Below are 19,666 nucleotides of genomic sequence, written 5' to 3'. Positions count from 1 at the left end.
GGCAATCATGCATCCGCTCAAAAGTAAGTCTTTTGGGGGAGGGAAAGTAAGCCTGTTGAGTTCCATGAAACATATTCTCAGGTTAGCATGTAAATTGGAAGTTGACACTTAACGATTTTCAGATATTTTGGAATATGTTGCTGACTGTCCCTTGATGTTGGTAAGACTGATTGATGCGGATGGGAACTGAAACACAAAATGCCTGAAGATCCCAGGTTGCCCATATCCCACTTCAAAAGCACAAAACTTTGACTTCCGCTTGGCGCCACCTTTCTCGCTGGGTGCTAATTTATGGCACTCCGCACTGGATATTGTAAAAGCCAGTGTAAATAGCTACGAACAGCTGTTTCCAATTTTATTTTCCCTCTCTGGTTGAGAGAGCAGGGGAAAGAGCAGGGGGGAGAGAGGTAGATTCCCCTAGGGGCTTTGTTTTTGTTATGCAAAGTCCCAAAAGGTCGAATCCCTTTGAATTCCTCCTACCTCCATTATCCAGCGCGTCTCCTGCAACAGCAGGAAAAGAGGAAGGTGTCCAAGTTCTGCTAACAATTGATTTCTTTTTGTGGATTTCTATAAGCAGGCGGAAGAAGCATGAGTGAACAATTATTGGTTTGCAAGTATTGTTGATTTCCTGACTTCCTCCTTTTTTAAAGAGAGAAAAATTATTATTTTTTCCTTCTCTTAAAATGGCGTTTTAGACTAACTGCAAATAGACCAGCCTTGCTGCGAAATCGAAACTGAATGGAGACATCATCTTATTGTGTTGAATTCTGGATTGTTGGATTATATTACGCTGTTTAAGTATTTCATAAGGGGATTTTCAGCAAGAACTTTGCCATGAAGGTTCTTTCAGAAGAATGGATTCGTGACTTTATACGGGATTACACAGAAAGAATGTATTTAATTATTCAAAAATACGAACTGAAACAGGACTTAAATACAATGGAGGAGATACAAATAAAAATGGATAAATATGAAGATATGATCGTGAATAAACAAGTTGATGTAAAGAAGTTTTATTTAAATAGTTTGGATGAAATGTCAGAATTTGTGCTACAGGAGGCTGTCTCCCGAACTGAAAAAATTTACACAATTCTCTCTTTGGATTGATGGAATATATGGTAATAATTTGTGGACTTTTGAACATAAGGATCTATTAGGCAATATTGTGACTGACTTTTCAAAAGGAGAAATGAAGGAAAGACAGAGATTAATGCATCAAAAAAAATGGCAAGAGACAAAAGTATTATCCTTTGAATTATTAACAGACAAAAATATTACTGTCCCTGAAAGACAATATGTGAGGAAGATCTGGAAGAAATGCGTTGATTATATGTTTTATATCTATTATAAAAGACTAGGTATTTGGATTTATACTGGATTTTGACGAGGATGGACTAAATTTGAATAGCTACTGTAATTCTTGGTATTGAAATTTTATAATATTTATTTATTTATTTATTTATTATTTATTTATTATTCGAATTTATATACCGCCCTATCTCCCAAAGGACTCAGGGCGGTTTACAGGCATATAAAACATCAATATCAATATACAAATTAAAATAATCCTTAAAAAACTTATTCTAGCGCCCGAATTATTAAAAATAGAAATATAAATATCAAATATAAATATTAAAATCAATTTAAAACCCCTCTAAATTTAAAAATCTAAGCCAGTCCTGCACAGATGAATAAATGTGTCTTGAGCTCATGACGGAAGGTTCAAGGTCAGGAAGTTGGCGGAGTCCTGGGGAGTTCGTTCCAGAGGGTGGGAGCCCCACAGAAGGCCCTTCCTGGGCGTCGCCAACCGACACTGCCTAGCTGACGGCACCCTGAGGAGTCCCTCTCTGTGAGAGCGCACGGTCGGTGAGAGGTATCTGGTCGCAGTAGGCGGTCCCGTGAATAACCCGGCCCTATGCCATGGGCGCTTTAAAGGTGGTCACCAAAACCTTGAGCGCACCGGAAGGCCACAGGTAGCCAGTGCAGCCTGCGCAGGATGGGTGTTATCACGGGAGCCACGAGGGCTCCTCTATCACCCGCGCAGCCGCATTCTGAACTAACTGCAGCCTCCGGATGCCCTTCAAGGAAGCCCCATGTAGAGGCGTTGCAGTAATCCAGGCGAGGCGTCACAAGGGCGTGAGTGACCGTGCAAAGGGCCTCCCGGTCCAGAAAGGCGCAACTGGCGCACCAGGCGAACCTGGTAGAACGCTCTCCTGGAGCGGCCGTCAAATGATCTTCTAGAGACAGCCGTTCATCCAGGAGGACGCCTAAGTTGCGCACCCTCTCCATCGGGGCCAATGACTCGCCACCGATGGTCAGCCGCGGATTTAGCTGACTGTACCGGGATGCCGGCATTCACAGGCACTCTGTCTTGGAGGATTGAGCTTGAGCCTGTTTCTCCCCATCCAGACCCGTGACGGCCTCCAGGCACCGGGACAGCACTTGATAGCTTCGTTGGGGTGGTCCGGTGTGGAAAAGTACAGCTGGGTGTCATCCGCGTACAGCTGGTACCTCACACGAACCACTGATGATCTCACCCAGCGGCTTCATGTAGATGTTGAACAGAAGGACCGAGAGGAACGATCCCTGCGGCACCCCACAAGTGAGGCGCCACAGGGCCGACCTCTGCCCCCCTGTCAACACCGACTGCGACCGGTCGGAGAGATAGGAGGAGAACCACCGATAAACGGTGCCTCCCACTCCCAATCCCTCCAACCGGCGCAGCAGGATACCATGGTCGATGGTATCGAAAGCCGCTGAGAGGTCTAATAGGACCAGGGCAGAGGAACAACCCCTATCCCTGGCCCTCCAGAGATCATCCACCAACGCGACCAAAGCCGTCTCTGTGCTGTAACCGGGCCGGAAACCGGACTGGAACGGGTCTAGATAGACAGTTTCATCCAGGTGTAAGGGAAACTGATATGCCACCATACTCTCAACAACCTTCGCCGCGAAGCGAAGGTTGGAGACCAGACGATAATTACCTAAAACAGCCGGGTCCAGGGAAGGCTTCTTGAGGAGGGGCCTCACCACCGCCTCTTTCAAGGCGGCCGGGAAGACACCCTCCACCAAAGAAGCGCTCGTAATCGCCTGGAGCCAGCCTCGTGTCACCTCCTGCGTGGCCAGCACCAACCAGGAGGGGCACGGGTCCAGTAAACATGTGGTGGCATTCAGCCTCCCCAACAACCTGTCCATGTCCTCGGGAGCAACAGGGTCAAACTCATCCCATAAAATGTCACCAAGACCACCCTCAGCCGTCTCACCCGTATCACCGCAATCTTGGTCCAAACCATCCCGAAGCTGAACGATTTTATCGTATAGATAACCGTTAAACTCCTCAGCACGTCCCTGCAATGGGTCATCCCGCTCCCCTGGTGTAGGAGGAGGCGGGTCACCAAACAGGGCGGCTGGGCGGTTATCTGCCGATGCAATGAGGGAGGAGGCGAGCTACGCCTCGCTTCCTCAATGCCACTAGGTAAGTCCTAGTATAGGACTTCACTAGTGTCCGATCAGCTTCTGAACGGCTAGACCTCCAGGAACTCTCTAGGCGTCTTCTCCGGCGCTTCATCCCTCTCAGCTCCTCGGAGAACCAAGGAGCCGGTTGGGACCTGCGCCGGGTCAGAGGCCGCAAAGGCACGACACGGTCTAAGGCCCCCCCCGCGGCCCGTTCCCAGGCCGCAACAAGTTCCTCAACCGAGCCGTGAGCCAGACCCTCAGGAAATGGCCCAAGCTCCGTCCGGAACCCATCCGGGTCCATCAGGCGCCTGGGACGGAACCAACGTATCGGCTCCGTCTCCCTGCGGTGGTGAATGGCGGTCAGAAAGTCCAGGCGAAGAAGAGAGTGATCTGACCATGACAAAGGTTCAATGACTATTTCCTTTAAGTCCAGATCTCTCAACCACTGACCAGAGACAAAAATCAGGTCCAGAGTGCCACCCCCAATGTGAGTAGGGCCATCAACTACTTGGGTCAGGTCCAAGGCCGTCATGGAAGCCATGAACTCCCGAGCTGCCGTCGATGGCGAGCGGAAGATGGCAGTTAAAGTCCCCATGACTAAAAGTCTGGGGTCTCAACTGCCACCCCAGCCAGCACCTCCAGGAGCTCGGGCAGGCGGCTGCCACGCAGCAAGGAGCCAGGTCCGTGACCAGCAAGCCCATCTGACACCTATGACCCCACCTCACAAAGAGGGATTCACACCCGGCAATCTGAGGTACAGTGGTCTCCCTCGGCTCTAGACTCTCTTTAATAACAACCGCCACCCCACCACCCCTACCCTGGGCCCTCGGCTGATGGAATGCACGGAAACCCGGTGGGCACATCTCGACCAGGGGCACGCCCCCTTCAGTGCCCCACCAGGGCTCCCGTACGCCTATAATATCCGCGGCACCCCCCTGAATCTGATCATGTATTAGGGGGGCCTTATTGGCCACGGACCGTGCGTTGCATAACATCAGACGAAGGCCCAGGCTCTGAGGGTCTTGACCATCCGGGGGACGGGAGAAGGGAGGGGGATCGGGGCGCGCGATCGCCTGCAGACATCGAGCGCGCGCCCCCCCAAAACGATGCGGTCCCCCCCTTCCGCCATATCTGCCCCTCCCACTTACCGTGCAAATGGAACCACCCTCACCAAAAGGAACGTAATCCCCTATAACCTCCGAACCCATTACTAAACCGCCACGAGCGCAGGACTGGCTCCCCACCCGGCGGGCTACTCCCAATACCCGCCTAACCCTCCCACCCCCTCCCCGACGGGTTCTCTCCCTACCCGTGAATCCCTCCCTCCCAACCCTTAAAATCCCCATTAAAACTCCCTTAAAAATTTCTTAAAACAACTAATTAAAAGCCCTAAGCCTCCTATTTTTAGCATGCCACCTCTCGGGCTCCAAAGCCCGTCCTCAAGGTGGGCCTCGATAGTATGGAGGGCCAAACCCGCGAGAGGGGCGTCTCGCAGGGCAAGAAGGTCAGCCGCCGTGGCGTTCGCATCACCAAGAAAGTCCGGCAGGAGGCCCATCCTGGGCCGGTCAAGATGGTAACAGATGATACAGTGACCACAACCGGTCTGTCAGTCAGTCCTGATGGGAAGCAGTCAATAGTGATCCTCGTGGGGTAGAAAACAAAACCACTCATTCAGTCAGTTCGCCACCCACCTATAAATAGTCAGGGGTGGACTAAGGAAGAAGGAGAGGGGGGGGGCGGACCGATGGTAGAGATGTTAAACAGGCCGTCCGCCACCTTGAAGCGCCGAGGTAGGCCGCCGCCACCGGCCACCTCCGCCCGGCCGTCGTCACCAAAGCGTCCCATCGCCGCCGCATGAGGCCACCGACATCCCCCCCCAACTAGGAAGGGACGCCAGTCACTCCACCGACGCCAGACGAAAAAGCCAGGCCGCCACCGTCGCCAGAAAACCAACAAAGGCCGACGGGGCCCGGTAGGCCCTCAGATCTCCACTGGGCCTCCTCCGGGCTCCGGGGCTCCTCCCTCGCCCCTGAAGTCGCCCGTCCTCCATCTTCCTCCACGACTGAAGCCTCCTCCATCAGGGCGGGGATCTAAGGGGCCCAAGATGTCAAAGGCCCCGCCGCCGCCGCCGCCGCCGCCGCCAGAGTGCCAAAAGGGCGGCGGCAGCCAGGCAAGCCGCAGACCGCCCAGCAAGCCGCCTGCTAGCTGCCAGAGCCGCCACTGCTTCCTCCCACGGGCGGGGTCCAAGGGGCCTGACATCAGTGACCCCCGTCGCCGCCGCCGCCGCCGCCGCCAGACCGCCGAAAAAGGCCGGCGGCAAGCCGCGACCGCCCGGCAAGCCGGCAAGCCGCCCGGCCAGCCGCCATGACCACCGCTGCAGCAGGACGCTCCGGGGCTCCTCCCAACGCCCCCCGGAGTCGTCCTGCGCCAAGTCACCCCTCCTCCGGGTGACTGGATGCTCCTCCATCAGGTCCGGGGGCCCAAGATGTCACCAAGGCCCCCCCCAGAACCGGACAGGGCCCGAAAAGGCCCACTGCCGCTCCCCCGATCAGCAGGGCGGCGCCATCTTGGACATGCTCAGTAGTAATAATGTGTTATATTGTATTTTGAATAGAATATTTTTGAAAGAGTTTATGTAAGAAAGACCTGGGGGGGGAATTATATGGTTATAGAAGCTATAAGGGAGATATTCTTTGAATTGGATTGGATTTTTATGTTTTAGTTGGTTTTAAATACTTTAGGATTAATTTGTTTTATTGATTTACATATTTTGTTATTCTTAATTGTTAATTTATTTATTTATTTATTTTCTTGAAGGATTTTGGTTGTGTTAGGAGGAAGTCAGAGCTAGAGAGGGAAAATTGGTATAATAGTTTTGGGGGAAAATCCTCTTAGCATATGTTTGTTTTATTTTTAACTATACCTTGTGCTTCATCCGGGAAGTCAGGGCGGAGGGGGGAGGGATTAGTGAAGGGAGGGGGGTTGGGGGAAAAAGGGGGGGGGATTTTTTTTGGTAAAATGTTTTGAATAAAAAAAAAAAGCACAAAACTTTAAAGGTGCATTCCTGCAGTGCTCACCTTATTATATGCTTGAGTGCTCTAGTCCACAATTATCCAGCTGATTTATGCAAAATGTTTTAAAATTGCATTAGTAGGAAAGAAAGATGGTTTCAGAGGTATCTGAAAAATGCACACTGGAAATTTTGTAATTTTAAGGCAACATAAAGATTCACACAGAGAAAGATATCAGTATCAGTACAACAATCGTGAGGTAACATTAGAAAGATCAGATGTGAGAATGGGGAAAAAAGCTAACTGCCAATTGAACACCGTATTGGGTTTTGAGCTAGTAAGTGGAAGAAGGAACAGCTCCATTTCTCTGGCAGATAAAAGCAAAGGTTCAACAGCTGAAAGCCAATCTCATCAATGAGTGCAATAGCTGCTCCTTGGGCCATATTTGACTCTGTTGACTCGCAGTGGGAGTAGTTAAGGTCACTGCGGAAGAAGCTGAAATAAAAATCTGAAAAGCTTTTGATAGCTCTTTTGGTCTTTCGTAACCAACTTCCAATCAAAGTAGATAGTGACACTGCCAAAGTTTAGTGAAACAGTATCTGGCTTTGGACTTGGAAATATTTATCACAGTTACCTGCACCAACAAATGTTAAAGATATATTCAACTGATCCCCAGGATCAGTTGTAGCTCACCTGTCTCTGTTATTGCAAGGTGCTTCTAAGTCTATTTCTCTTCTATTTGTTCCCCTCCTTTTCCCCGTGTGGTATTCTGGGACTTGGCCATTGCCTGCTTTGACTATAAATCAAATCAATTCTTTTCCTGTACCAATTCCTTTCATCTGAACCTCTTAATGGCCGCAAACAGGCTAGTTACAAAGGCATTTCACCCTGTCACACTGGCCATTACGTCACCAAACCTTTGCTTTTGGTTTAGTGTGAGGTTTGCAAAACCAGGACTTATTGCTTAGGGTTACATACGAACCCAATCATTATGGCAGCCGCAAGCCACACGACACGAGGAAAACCTAACTGCAGTTTTACAAATGCGGCCACAGGTTTCTGAAAGAAAAATAAGGATATTTCAAAAGAGGTATTTTGAACAGCTAGCCGATGTGACACTTTGAAAGAGCACTGCAGGGATGGCATGCCTAGCAATTAAATTGCTAAAGCTGCAGCAGCAAAGTATACTGTGACTCCTTGGCAGGAAGAATATGCTGCAGATACTTAAAAAGAAGGACAGATGGGAGTGTAACGGTGCCACACTGCACAATGGAAGTTTCCTGCATCTCAGTTTTTGCTTGATGGAGATGTTTGTCCGCATTTTTTCACCAGCTCTACCTATTTGGAGCCAATTCTTGCGGATGCAATCCAATGCTGTTTAAAAATACAAAGATGACTTACCCTCCATAAATGTACTATACCATATCAGACTAAGAACTGATCTAGGCTAGAACATGTGGATTGTCTTTTGGTTGTTTGTGATTTTCTCCCTTGCCAGTCCATCGATTAAACCAAAGACTTTTTATCTAAATGTGATGCTATTTAATCTTCCTTTGCTGCTGGTCCATGGTGGGAGTGACCTAATTGGTGATGTTATTGATTGTGGTCAAAAAAGTTAAGATATTGGCCATGATGGAGAGAGGGAGGGAGGGACGGAGAGAGAGGGCGGGCAGGCAAATGTTTGTTTTGACTGGACTGTTTTTGTTTCGTTTTGTTCAATTATTATTCTTAGGATATTTCATTTTAACCATTCTTAATGCATCTTCTGCATTTTAAGTTTGCTCTAAGCTGGAGTCAAATCCATGGTTAAAATTAAGATACTTTTGATGGCTCATCCATTGTGCTGGATATGCTTTATTTAACCGTCATTTACTGAATAAATAATTCAATAAAATAATGACATTCAATAAAATAATAAGCCGTAAACTGATTTACAAGCCATAGCGATTATGTTCATTCAGTAGACTTCATTAAAGCAACAGCCTGACTCTGTGAACCCAGGCTGAATTTCCCTCAGCATAACATCTGGTTTAAATATGCAATATTGCTGATTAAAAATAGCCATTTTCTAAATAAATACGATGGAATTTACAAATTGATCTTCCGCTTTTACACAGAAACAAGTTCTTTAGAATTCTGCAGAGCTGATTCTATTCAAGTAAGTTTTCTTAGGACTTCAGTGCCTCTACCCCCCTTAAAAAAATTGAAATAATTAAAATGTCTAATTAAATGTTTAATATCTAGACTGGCCCTTCAGTCTGGCTCACTGGGAGACAGATTGTTTTCTTTTGTTTCTGCATAAATTTATGGCTGTTGTAGTTGCAATGGATAGGCTATGTGAGGCAAACATTAGTTTCTGTGGACCTTTGAAAATGTTATCAATGACATTGGAAACCTAAAATTAGTTAATAAGATACTCAACATTATAGAGAAAGAAAAAGGGGGAGCATAACTAAATTTATGAATGTAGACAGGAAAGATGATTGAAGGACTGGTCATTTTCTGCCATGTTTAAACTTTATAGGAAAAATATACCACATTTGCCATGGTACAGAAACCTTTAGCAGTGAAACACACATTTCAGTGCTGTGCAAAGCTTCAGCTTGAACCTTTGATCTGGAAGTTTAAATTAGATATCTGACCTTCAGCAAGTGTTTGAAAAATGTAGAATCTGGAAAACAAATGTATTAAATATTTGTTGATTGAAAGAAAATGTTATGAAAAAAGCAAATTATTTGCAGAATGTGAAAGTATGTGCAGATGCTAAACTACTGTATGAAAACCAAATGACTTGCAATAGATATTAGATATATGATGCAACAAGGAATACAACTCTAAACATTAAAATAACAGGATCCCAATTACTTTTGTTTGATGGGGGGAAAATGGAATGTTTGCAAATTAGCTATCAATATCAAATATCCAGGAAGACTGGAGCAAGAATGAATGCATTTCCAAACATAAAGAAAGAAAAGTGAACTGGCTGAAGGATAAGGGATAGTTATGGATGGATAGAGTGGATCAGATCCTCAAAAAGAGAGAAGAGAAAAGTTTAACGAGACAATGTATGAAACTGGTGGATGGTGGAAGCAAAGATGGTTTGCAGATATAAAAAGATATAGAAAGTCATAGTAAAATAGTGTTGGTATTGTTTCTTCTTCTGCTATCGTACTTTTCATTTTTTTTAATTCTTTTAAAATTAACTGTACTTATTTTCTGCATTTTACATAATGCTGTTTATCCTAAAACAAAATAGTGTGATGGCTATAAATGTACGTGTATATAATCAGTGGGTGATTTGAATTCTTGATTCAAATCGTCAGATCAACCTGATGCATAAAATCAATTAATCTGAGCTGGGGGAGACAGAGGGAAAATGATATAGTTGTTCTTGATTCACATACCTCTATGGCATTTGTCGTATTTCAGAATTATTGTAAGAAAATGTTTGTAGAAAACAGCATGAGATAAGGAGCTTTGTTACTCATCACTAATTATGCATCTTTAATATTTTAGTTACCTAGCAAAGGTCTATAAAAGAACGGCTATTTGAAATGCATGAGGAATCAACATTTCCTACCCACAAAATAGGATCAATTATTTAATAAATTATTAGCATTTGGATTAATGTTGAAATATTCAGAAACATTATTACACCCAGATGAGTGAGTTGACACATGTCAGAATCCTTCACCATAGCATAATTTTCAGATGTGTGTGCTGCTTATGAAACTCTGAATGCGTTGATGAAAATGCACACAAAAATATGTACATTAGAATATATATACTGTATTGTATACTGGCAAGTTTCAAAAATATACAGACAAGGACTTACACGCAGAAAAATAAGCACAGAAATCCATGCATATCCATAATGCTTTTGGGGTGTAAATTCGTTAAAATCAAGGACAAGTGAAACTTTCATCAAATCATAACAGAGTTCTCTACTGAAAAGAATATTTCAATTTAGATGAGACAGAATCATATATTTCTGATTCCTATGACCATTATAAAAAACAACATTGATTTTAAAAACAACAATAAAAATCCAGATACAACACAAATCACCTGGTCTGTCGAAAACAAGCAAACCATTTGGACTAAATCTAAGATTTAATTACATATATAAAGTAGCAAACAAAGAATGGCTTTCTAAAGACAGCAGTGAAGTCTTTAGACGTTAAGATAGCAACATTTTTATTTCTCCACAATGTATAATAAACTGCAATCTGAAATATTAAATGATCAGTTTAAGCCTATTTGCAATTGAGGACAAAATGGCATAGTGCCCGGCTAGCTAATAAATCTTTTTAAAAAGCCACCGTACTTTATCAAATTGTCCTCAATTACAGGAACTGCAGAACTTCTGGGAGGAAACTGATATCGGGACACAGCTGCTATTAACATCGCTAACCACTGATAAGATTGTCAATTGGTCATTTGTTCCCCTGATTAAAAAGTTGGGAATGGCAAGCAGGATTTATCTCAGGTTTTGGGGGCGTGCAAGCAAACAACGTTTAGTGATCCTGCCAGTGAATTAAAAAAAAAAACACTCATCAGATGGGATCAGATCTGTTCAGAATCTTAACACTAGGAAATCTTCTGTCAGTTTACAACACAAAACAGCTATGCCCTACCATTCAGGCAATCATGCATCACTAACATACATGCAGAGATGGTTTCTGTGTCTTTAAAACCTATATTTTACATTAATGAGCATTCAACATGAATTTTAAAAAGACAGTATACCTCAAGACTGGAGAAAAGCAAGGTAGATTGCTGAATTTAATAACATTGGCCAATATGCTTTGTATAAACTACACTCACGCTTGTCAAAGAGTAATCAAACAGACCTTGCTCAAGGGAACTTCTGTTTACAGTTCATTTCCTCAATGGACATAAACTCCCTTTATGAATTAACTATTTATTTTTTAATCTTGTAACTTATTCAGAAGAGAGATGAGTTAAATTTAAATTTCACCTATAGGGGGGAAAAAAGATTAGACAGAAAAAATGATCAGAAAATCTAAACAAGCCTATGTGTTAAAGACACATTATTGGTATTGGGGACTAACCATTTGCAGGAGTTTGATCCTGACTGGTTCACGGTTGACTCGGACTTCCATCCTTCCAAAGTTGATAAAATGAGGACCCAGATTGTGGGAAACAATATGCTGACACTGTAAACTGCTTAGAGAGGGCTGTAAAAGCACTATGGAGTGGTTATTTAAGTCTAAGTGCTATTGCTGTTAAGGGAAATACAATTTCGCCCACAGAAAAATCTACATGATACAGTTGCCCATTATTTGATTTATAACCAATCTCATAAATTGTTCATAAAAGCAATTTATTGCTTTTATTCTGATCTGTGGTTAAATACTTTCCAAGTTTTAAAAACCCATACATTTACATTACTTTCTGGAAACACGTACACAGACACACACAAATCCAGGAAATAATTCAAGCTTCCAACTGAGGCCCTTGGAAAGCTAAATCAAACAGTAACTCCCAGTAGATGGGCACTTGGGGAAGAAATAAGATACTTTATTGTAAAGATTCTGACATTCTGTGTGTCTGTTCTCTAGTTCCAGAGCTTCTCTTCAATCTTCCAAAGCATGGGAAGAATTCAGCGACAATATTTTACACAAAACAGTGCATTGTGCTGATTCAAGACAGTTGAAGTAATATTAGCAATGTAGTATTGATGCTTGTAAAAAAAAATATAGAAGCTTATTATTGAACCTGGACATAACAAACAATGTTTTATTAAATTACTGTTCACAAAGTACAATTGTCAAGTACCCAGTGAGCTCTGGTAATTTTTGAAAATGGAAAGCAAAAGGGATAATCTTTTGGCTTTGAAACAAAGCTCGGGAATAATAGGACAGCAACCACCAATAAAGAGAAGTATTGGAGTTAAAAATGTAGAAGTGCAGTGCATATATACTGTACATATATGAGAAAGAAAAGAAGCAAGGAGAAAAAGAGAGAAACAAGTTCTCTTTTGTTCATATTGTTAGGAAAAGTGAAAACCATAATGTCTATGGAAATTCACAGTCATTCAGGTCATAGCTGTTCCAAAGGTACTTTTTCAAGAGGCAACTGGACTTTCTGGTTTTTGTTTGAAAACGTTTCACTTCTCATTCAAGAAGAGCTGAAGAAGGATGAGAAGCAACATTTTCAACATTTTCAAAGAACAAGAAAAAGAACAAGAAAGTCCAACTGCCTTTTGAAAAAAACACCTTTGGGATGAAAACCATAATAAAAGTTATTCTAGCTCTTTACGTTTATGTGGCCCAACTATATAACTCATAATTCCTATACACAAAACTTTTATCTAATAAATTATTTGTTTTATTTGCTAAATTAATATCTGATTATTCTGCAGATGGATGCATGACTGGGAGACTTGAAAGACCAGATTAGGGACAAATCATCAAGGAGAAAATCTATCTGCATAGTCACTAAAAGTAGACACTGACACTGATGGCACCTAATCAATCGATCCATCCATCCATATTATCTAGGTGATTAAGGCAGCTCATATAAGAGAACTCCCTTCGTTTTATCCCAAGTAAGAAGCTTGCTCTTACAAAGTGCCAAAGAAAAAGGAGGTCTTGGCTTGCCTTGGATTGAATTGCAAAGCCTGTTGTTTGGCATGGTTAAAAAAATGGATAACTTTGAAAAACTCAAGGTTGTTAGATCTTGAAGGTTTTGATTTGAGATTTGGATGGCATGCTTATTTATGGTATAAGGTCAAGGCTAACCCTGATTTTAAAAATCATTCTATTAGGCAATTGATTAGGCATGTAAAATGTACAAAAGAAGGTTGGCTGATAAAATAGCTATATAGCAGTGGTAGGTTTCAAAAAATTTTACTACCGGTTCTGTGGGTGTGGCTTGGTGGGCATGGCAGGGGAAGGATACTGTAAAATCTCCATTCCCTCCCCAATCCAGGGGAAGGATACTGCAAAAGCCCCATTTCCTCCCAATCAACTGGGACTGGGGAGGCAGAGAATAGATGGGGGCGGGGCCAGTCAGAATTTTTACTACCGGTTCTCCAAACTACTCAAAATTTCCACTACCGGTTCTCCAGAACTGGTCAGAACCTGCTGAAACCCACCTCTGTTATGTAGAAAGGAGATGTTAGTAGAACTTAATGACATATCATGACTTGTTGATATTTGAAGAAAAGGCATTCAAGAAAACAATTAGTAAGTGTGGTATTTAACTGGGGTTGGTTTATAGAATTTTTTAAATATTTAAACTTGATTTAAAAAGATGTTGTTTTTTTGCTGGAGATAAATCTGAATTGGACTTGAACTCATGTTCTGGAGATCACTGCTAGATCACTAAAGTTTATAAAATGTTACTTAAAATGAATCTGGAAGATGAATATGTTGAAGATTTTATGGTAAAATGAATGATAATATAGTAAGGATAATGCCGAAAATACTCAAAATGAAAATATTAATGAAACCTGAAGTCTTTCTTCTAGGTGTTTGAAGCCACTTGTGCATTTTCTGCATGTTAAATACAATAACAGACCGTTAAAAGAGAGCTTTGAAGACTAGTTTTGTTCTTGGAGTTATCTATTAACTGATTTTTTTAAAAGGGAATAGATGGTAGGTCGACTTGATGGATAGATAATAGATTTCTACATCAGTGACATATTTTTATGTAATATAATATTTTTGGTAAATCTAGATGAGAAAGTTTATAATTATTTGTAGACCTGTTATGGGGGGGTGGAATTAATTATTTGAGATATATTTTTCAGCACTCAACCAGGGTGGATATTTTATGGTTAATATTGATGATATATTTGTTGTTTATTGTTTCTGTACACACATTTTAATTACTTTTTGTTGTTGTTTTGTTTGTAGCTCGTTTGTTTTCTTTCTATTTTGCATTTTAACTTTGGAGATACATTTAAAAATACATTTAAAAAACTGTAGGTAGTTTGGGATGAAGAGATCAAAAGTCACTTGGGAAATTTCCATGGCTGAAAGTGGACTTCAACCTCACTCTCCTCCCTCTTAATCCAACACCTTAACCATGATATAAAATATATACAAGCTATATAGCAGTGACACATGTCTACATGTGTATACATGTATATACATGTGTATACATGTCTGTATGTGTGTGTGTGTGTCTACATGTGTATGAATGCGTGCATAAGAGCACCAGTGTGCCTACCGTTCCTGTCCTAATGTTCCCTTTGATTGTATCCAATTCGTATGGTTATTTCATGCTTATACTTACATCAGCTAGTGTATTTGCAAATTCAAGAGATGCCATCTAGTGGGCATGCAACACCACAGTCTAGCTGCCCTTATAAAGAAGCCCAAACTCTGAGTTGTGTTCCAATTAAAACAGAGAGGATAGGGCCTTATCTATCGGAAATCATCTTGGTGGCTATATGCTGTCTCCAGAATCAAAAGCAGCATGACTTTAATAACAGTTGCTATGGAGCGATAGGAGAAGTTAGTTATTGCCCTCATATCTGCTTTGTGAGTTTCCCTGATGCATCTGAATAGCTGCTGTAGGACAGAACAATTGTATTATAACAGTTTGGGTCATATCCAGCAGAACTGTTGTGATGTACTTACGTCGAACTCATAAGAATTTTAAGAGGCAAAGTCCAACATATTTGGATTCTACATGGACACACATCTCTTGACAAAGTCCATGGTTTGGGAAGCATAGAAATTGGATTTTTCAATGATCCAAGCTTTTCCAGCTATATATTCCAATTAAAGCAATAAACGATCAGCCCATTGTAACACCCTTTATTTTACATACTATAGGGGGTTGCGATATATATATATTCCCAAGATTATGTTCTGTTTCGGTTGCCTTCAATGGAACTTGTCACAGAAAAAACAGAAGGAAAGATAGTCCATGACTCTTCTCCTTTCAGAAGAACAGAATGGAGATGAAGAAAGATGGCATAATCTACATTTCCATTAAAATACCAAGTCAAAGGATGTTTTGCAATGGGTTCATAGAGACACCAATCCAAAAATAAGCTATGGCTTTTCCCTTTACTTTTTTTTTACCTATTATATATGCCATTTTTATTTAATCTTAATATTCAATGTTATATTTTACATGGTATTTTGCGGTAAGAAAGAAAATAGAAAATGTGATATAAAAACATGGGAGAGTTATAAAGATGTCACTGTATTGCTTTGACTTTTCATAACATTCTGTGAATGAGAAAAGGCAATTACTTAGTAAGAAACTCTTTCGGAAGTACCTTGAACTCCTCAAACATATATTTGCTATTATGGATTTATAGCTGTGTTTCTCCAGGCTCAATAGTTCCACTGAAATATGGTTTGTGTAAGGTGATACGGGATGAGATTTGATCTGAAGTTACACTCAAGTACAGATTATCACAGTGGTTCTCAAACATTTTGATTCTCACACCTTTATGTTCTTAAAAACGATAGAAGGATCCCAAAGAGCGTTGTTTACATGGGTTTTATCTACCGTGATCTACTACCTTAAAATGTTCAACCTGATAAATTTTAAATACTTATTCATTTGATTTGGCTAGACTCCTTAAAAGGATTCTCACATTTTGAAAATCACTGCTTTATGGAAATTAGCATGTGTATGGAAAAAAAAATGTTTTCATCTGCCCTCATAAACCACCCCCTATTGGTCAGATAGCACAAAAATGTATGGCGTTCTTCTTCATGAGCTTTTCTTGAGATAAAACATCCCAATTTCTGCTTTCCTTATGCACCTCCTCTTTTCCATACTGAAAAGAATGCTGCCACTTCTGCATATTTTCCAATCTCCCCCATCCCAAAAAAGTTAGCTTGGTCCTTTCGTCCAACATCTCCAGTTTGTTCTGATTTTGTTCTATGCTTCTACTACGAGATTGAGTCATGAAAAGTCATTTTTTCCTGAATGTATGGCTTCAGTATCCTCTTCCCCATCCAGCTACATCAGAAAAACACTTAGAAAGCCTGCTTTAACAGAATCCATAAAGTAACTTCTCAGATTAGCAGAAGGAAGGAAGGAGGGAGGGAGGGAGGGAGGGAGGGAGGGAAGGAAGGAGGGGAGGGAGGGAGGGAGGGAGGGAAGGAAGGAAGGAAGGAAGGAAGGAAGGAAGGAAGGAAGGAAGGAAGGAAGGAAAGAAAGAAAAGAGGGAGGGAGGGAGGGAGGGAGGGAGGGAAGGAAGGAAGGGAGTTTTACAGTATACATAGTTTAAGGATTAAATGCTATGCTCAAGTTCACTTAGTTTCTTCTAGCAAAATTACAGTGCACTATTTCTGTTGGGGAAATGATCACGTCTCATTGATCAAAAGGCTTAACTGTGAAAATGCGTGCTACATGCTTTATTCTCCATTATCCACTTTATGCACAGTTAAAAAAAAATAATCCAGTTTTCCACTGCAATATTTTCTCTGGCTTTGCTTACTGAAGAGAAGACATTATTGATTATTGCTCTTTCATTTGAAATGCTCTGCCCAGAAATGCATTAGTCGTCTTTTCAAAATGACAGTTCTTGTTTTGTTTTGTTTTTTTCCTGAGAAAGAAAGGCTCAAATAAAGACAAAAGTCAGGATACTCACATCCCTTTCAGGCGTTGCCACATTTTCTCTGTATGTCCTCCTATTGGGTAATTCAGAGGAGTGCTGTCCATTTTCTGAGTTCCCTCTGGACCTGTGGAGCCCATGGTCTAAGCTGTCCCACAGCAACTGAATTCAAGTTAGGCTCAGCAGTGGGACGGAAAAGGCTCTTTCCACCCAGCACACGTACCAGAAGATCCGTACATGTTAGATGGCCGCTTCGTTTATCTCTCTCTTGACACCTAATCAGAACTGCAGAACAGAGAAGCACTTTTACCTTAGTTGCCTCTTCAGCTGGCCAGCTGAATTACCAGCCCCACATGCAGGCAGCCCTTCTGATCTCCCCAATGATTAATCCACTGAGGCAAGAAAGGTACCACTAGCCAACCGCAGAAGGTCTTCCCCCCACCCCCACCCCCTGCCATGCACCCACACACACTTCCCACTACTTGCCTTTGCTACAGACTAACTGCCGGAGTCCTGTGTACTGGAACACGCCGTTGGCTGTTTGAGTCTGTTTTTCAAAAATCTACCGGAATCTTTTGGCTACCGCAAAAGAACTGCAATTGCCTAGCCGGTCCAGGAGAGACAGATGGATGCCTGCACTCTGCTTTTCATGAAGCAAGGATGCAATCGGGAAGCAAGGTGGCAAAAGCCAATCTCAAACTTGAGCCCGCCCTCCAAAAAGGAACATCTGCCTGGTGCCGCACTTAAGCCTTTTCAAGTTGACTCTGAATTGCTTTGCGGAGGGCAGAAGTAGCACCAATGTGCTGAATGAATAGACGGAGCGTGAGCCAGCCGCGTACTCATCCCCTGCACAAAGGAAATTAGAGCTCTACAGGTTGCCACTGAAGGAGCATGCTCTAATTGCGACTATTCACCTTCTCCTAGCAACTCGGCACAGTAGGCAACTGTCAGATTAACTCACTGAAAAACACAGCCAGTGCCACACAGCCTGGTCCCTGACTCCTTCGGGATAACAGCGTGCCTGGTTTCAGAAAGGAAGAGAGAGAGAGAGGGAGAGAGAGAGAGAGAGAGAAAGGGCGTGCTGAAAACCACAGGGCTGGCCAAGGGGGATGGTAACATTAAGTGTGCAAACAAAAAGCAATCTACAGAGAGAGCTAATTGTTCTGCCAGTCCTGAAGGCAAGTGCCAATTCGGTCTTGACGTCAACCCTAGAATTTCAGCTCCGCAGCCAAAGATGAAGTTTCTGAAAGAGGGAAGCGTATATGTCTGCTCTCTCTCTCTCTCTCTCTCTTTCCCGAGATGCTAGCTGGATTTCAGAATCAGACCAGCAGTTGGTCTTGACTTTAAATAAATACTGTGCTAGTACCTTAAAGCATAACAAGAGAAGGCATGTTTTGCAGCACAATCAGCTTCAGAAGTAGATTCGGGGGTGTGGGGGGTGGAGGTTGTTTGTTTGCTTGAAACTTCTATTTCTAGAACCTGTTTCGGGGATGGCATGATGTTTTCATGTAATCAAAATGCTTTCACAAATTAAAATGCTGTGCATCATTGTGTTTATAATTTCTGCACACGGATAGAGAACCAGCTGAATGTTTTATTATGATTATTATTACCCTCTAGATTGCTCCTGTGGACAACAAAACACCAGGCTAGGCAGGCAATTGACCTGATCCAGTAATATTTTCCTCTTTATTTTTTACATCACAAGTACTTCTCTTGCAGGATCACCAAGAGGCCTATCAATTAAGCCCATATAATTGTCTCCCTACCATAGCAGGGTAGCAGGGAAGAGACAGGACTGTGAAGGGTCTGACTGAGATTCAAATTCAGGAACGATTTACACAGCAAACACTGTTGGCGTTATAATATACACTCACTTTCCTCATGTGGCAGACATGTGGCATATTAAAGATGAAACCTTTTTAAATATCATAACTATTACACTAAAACAAATAAACAGCAAAGGCGTCCTGGGTCATACCTGTATTTTATAGTGCTAATGTTGATTTTATGATTTAGATTTTGATGTTATGCCTTACTCCTTACCATTTCATATAAATTATGCATCTGCACTTCCTTTGCTATCGTCATTTATGGGACCTAAAAGTTTACATTAGCAATAATGTTTATTTTTTATTCTTAAAACATTTCTAGCTTGCCTATCATGCAATATATCCTCAGTTAGTGTATAAGCATTAAAACATACTGAACACAGCAGGATTAATGGAGGGAGGGAGGGAGGGAGGGAGGGAGGGAGGGAGGGAGGGAGGGAGGAAGGAAGGAAGGAAGGAAGGAAGGAAGGAAGGAAGGAAGGAAGGAAGGAAGGAAGGAAGGAAAATACACACATGCCCCAGTGGTGGGTTGCTACCGGTTCGCCCTGGATCACATACAAGTTAAACATACATTGACATACCCATTTCTAGACATTCACTACACCTTCATCTTAGCATTCCTCTTCCTGTCCAACCATTCATAAAATTTAGTCCAGATTCCGTAGTATGCTGATTTGCTTTTATCCTTGAACTCCAAAGTAAGTCTGTCCATTTCTGCACAATTAAGGATTTTAGTTAGCACTTCCTCTTCTGAGGGGGTTTCTTTGCTCTTCCATTTTTGGGCAAAAGCTATACTTGCTGCTATTAAT

General features: G+C 42.3%; 1 protein-coding gene across 2 annotated transcripts in view; it reads right to left on the bottom strand.

Annotated features, from left to right (window-relative positions):
* PDE1A (phosphodiesterase 1A) overlaps nucleotides 1-17,281 on the bottom strand; it is a 189,072-nt gene extending 171,791 nt beyond the window's left edge. The window contains exon 1 of one of the 2 annotated variants that reach the window (XM_058189323.1): nucleotides 17,062-17,281. In XM_058189323.1, coding sequence (XP_058045306.1) covers nucleotides 17,062-17,165 — 104 coding nt within the window. In that variant the 5' untranslated portion in view covers nucleotides 17,166-17,281. The remainder of the gene's footprint in view (nucleotides 1-17,061) is intronic. The other variant, XM_058189316.1, reaches the window with a different exon arrangement.
* Nucleotides 17,282-19,666: the final 2,385 nt, after the last annotated feature.

The sequence above is a fragment of the Ahaetulla prasina genome, chromosome 1, assembly GCF_028640845.1.
Source record: "Ahaetulla prasina isolate Xishuangbanna chromosome 1, ASM2864084v1, whole genome shotgun sequence".
NCBI lineage: Eukaryota > Metazoa > Chordata > Lepidosauria > Squamata > Colubridae > Ahaetulla > Ahaetulla prasina.
This window is presented reverse-complemented; position numbering and strand designations above follow the sequence as displayed.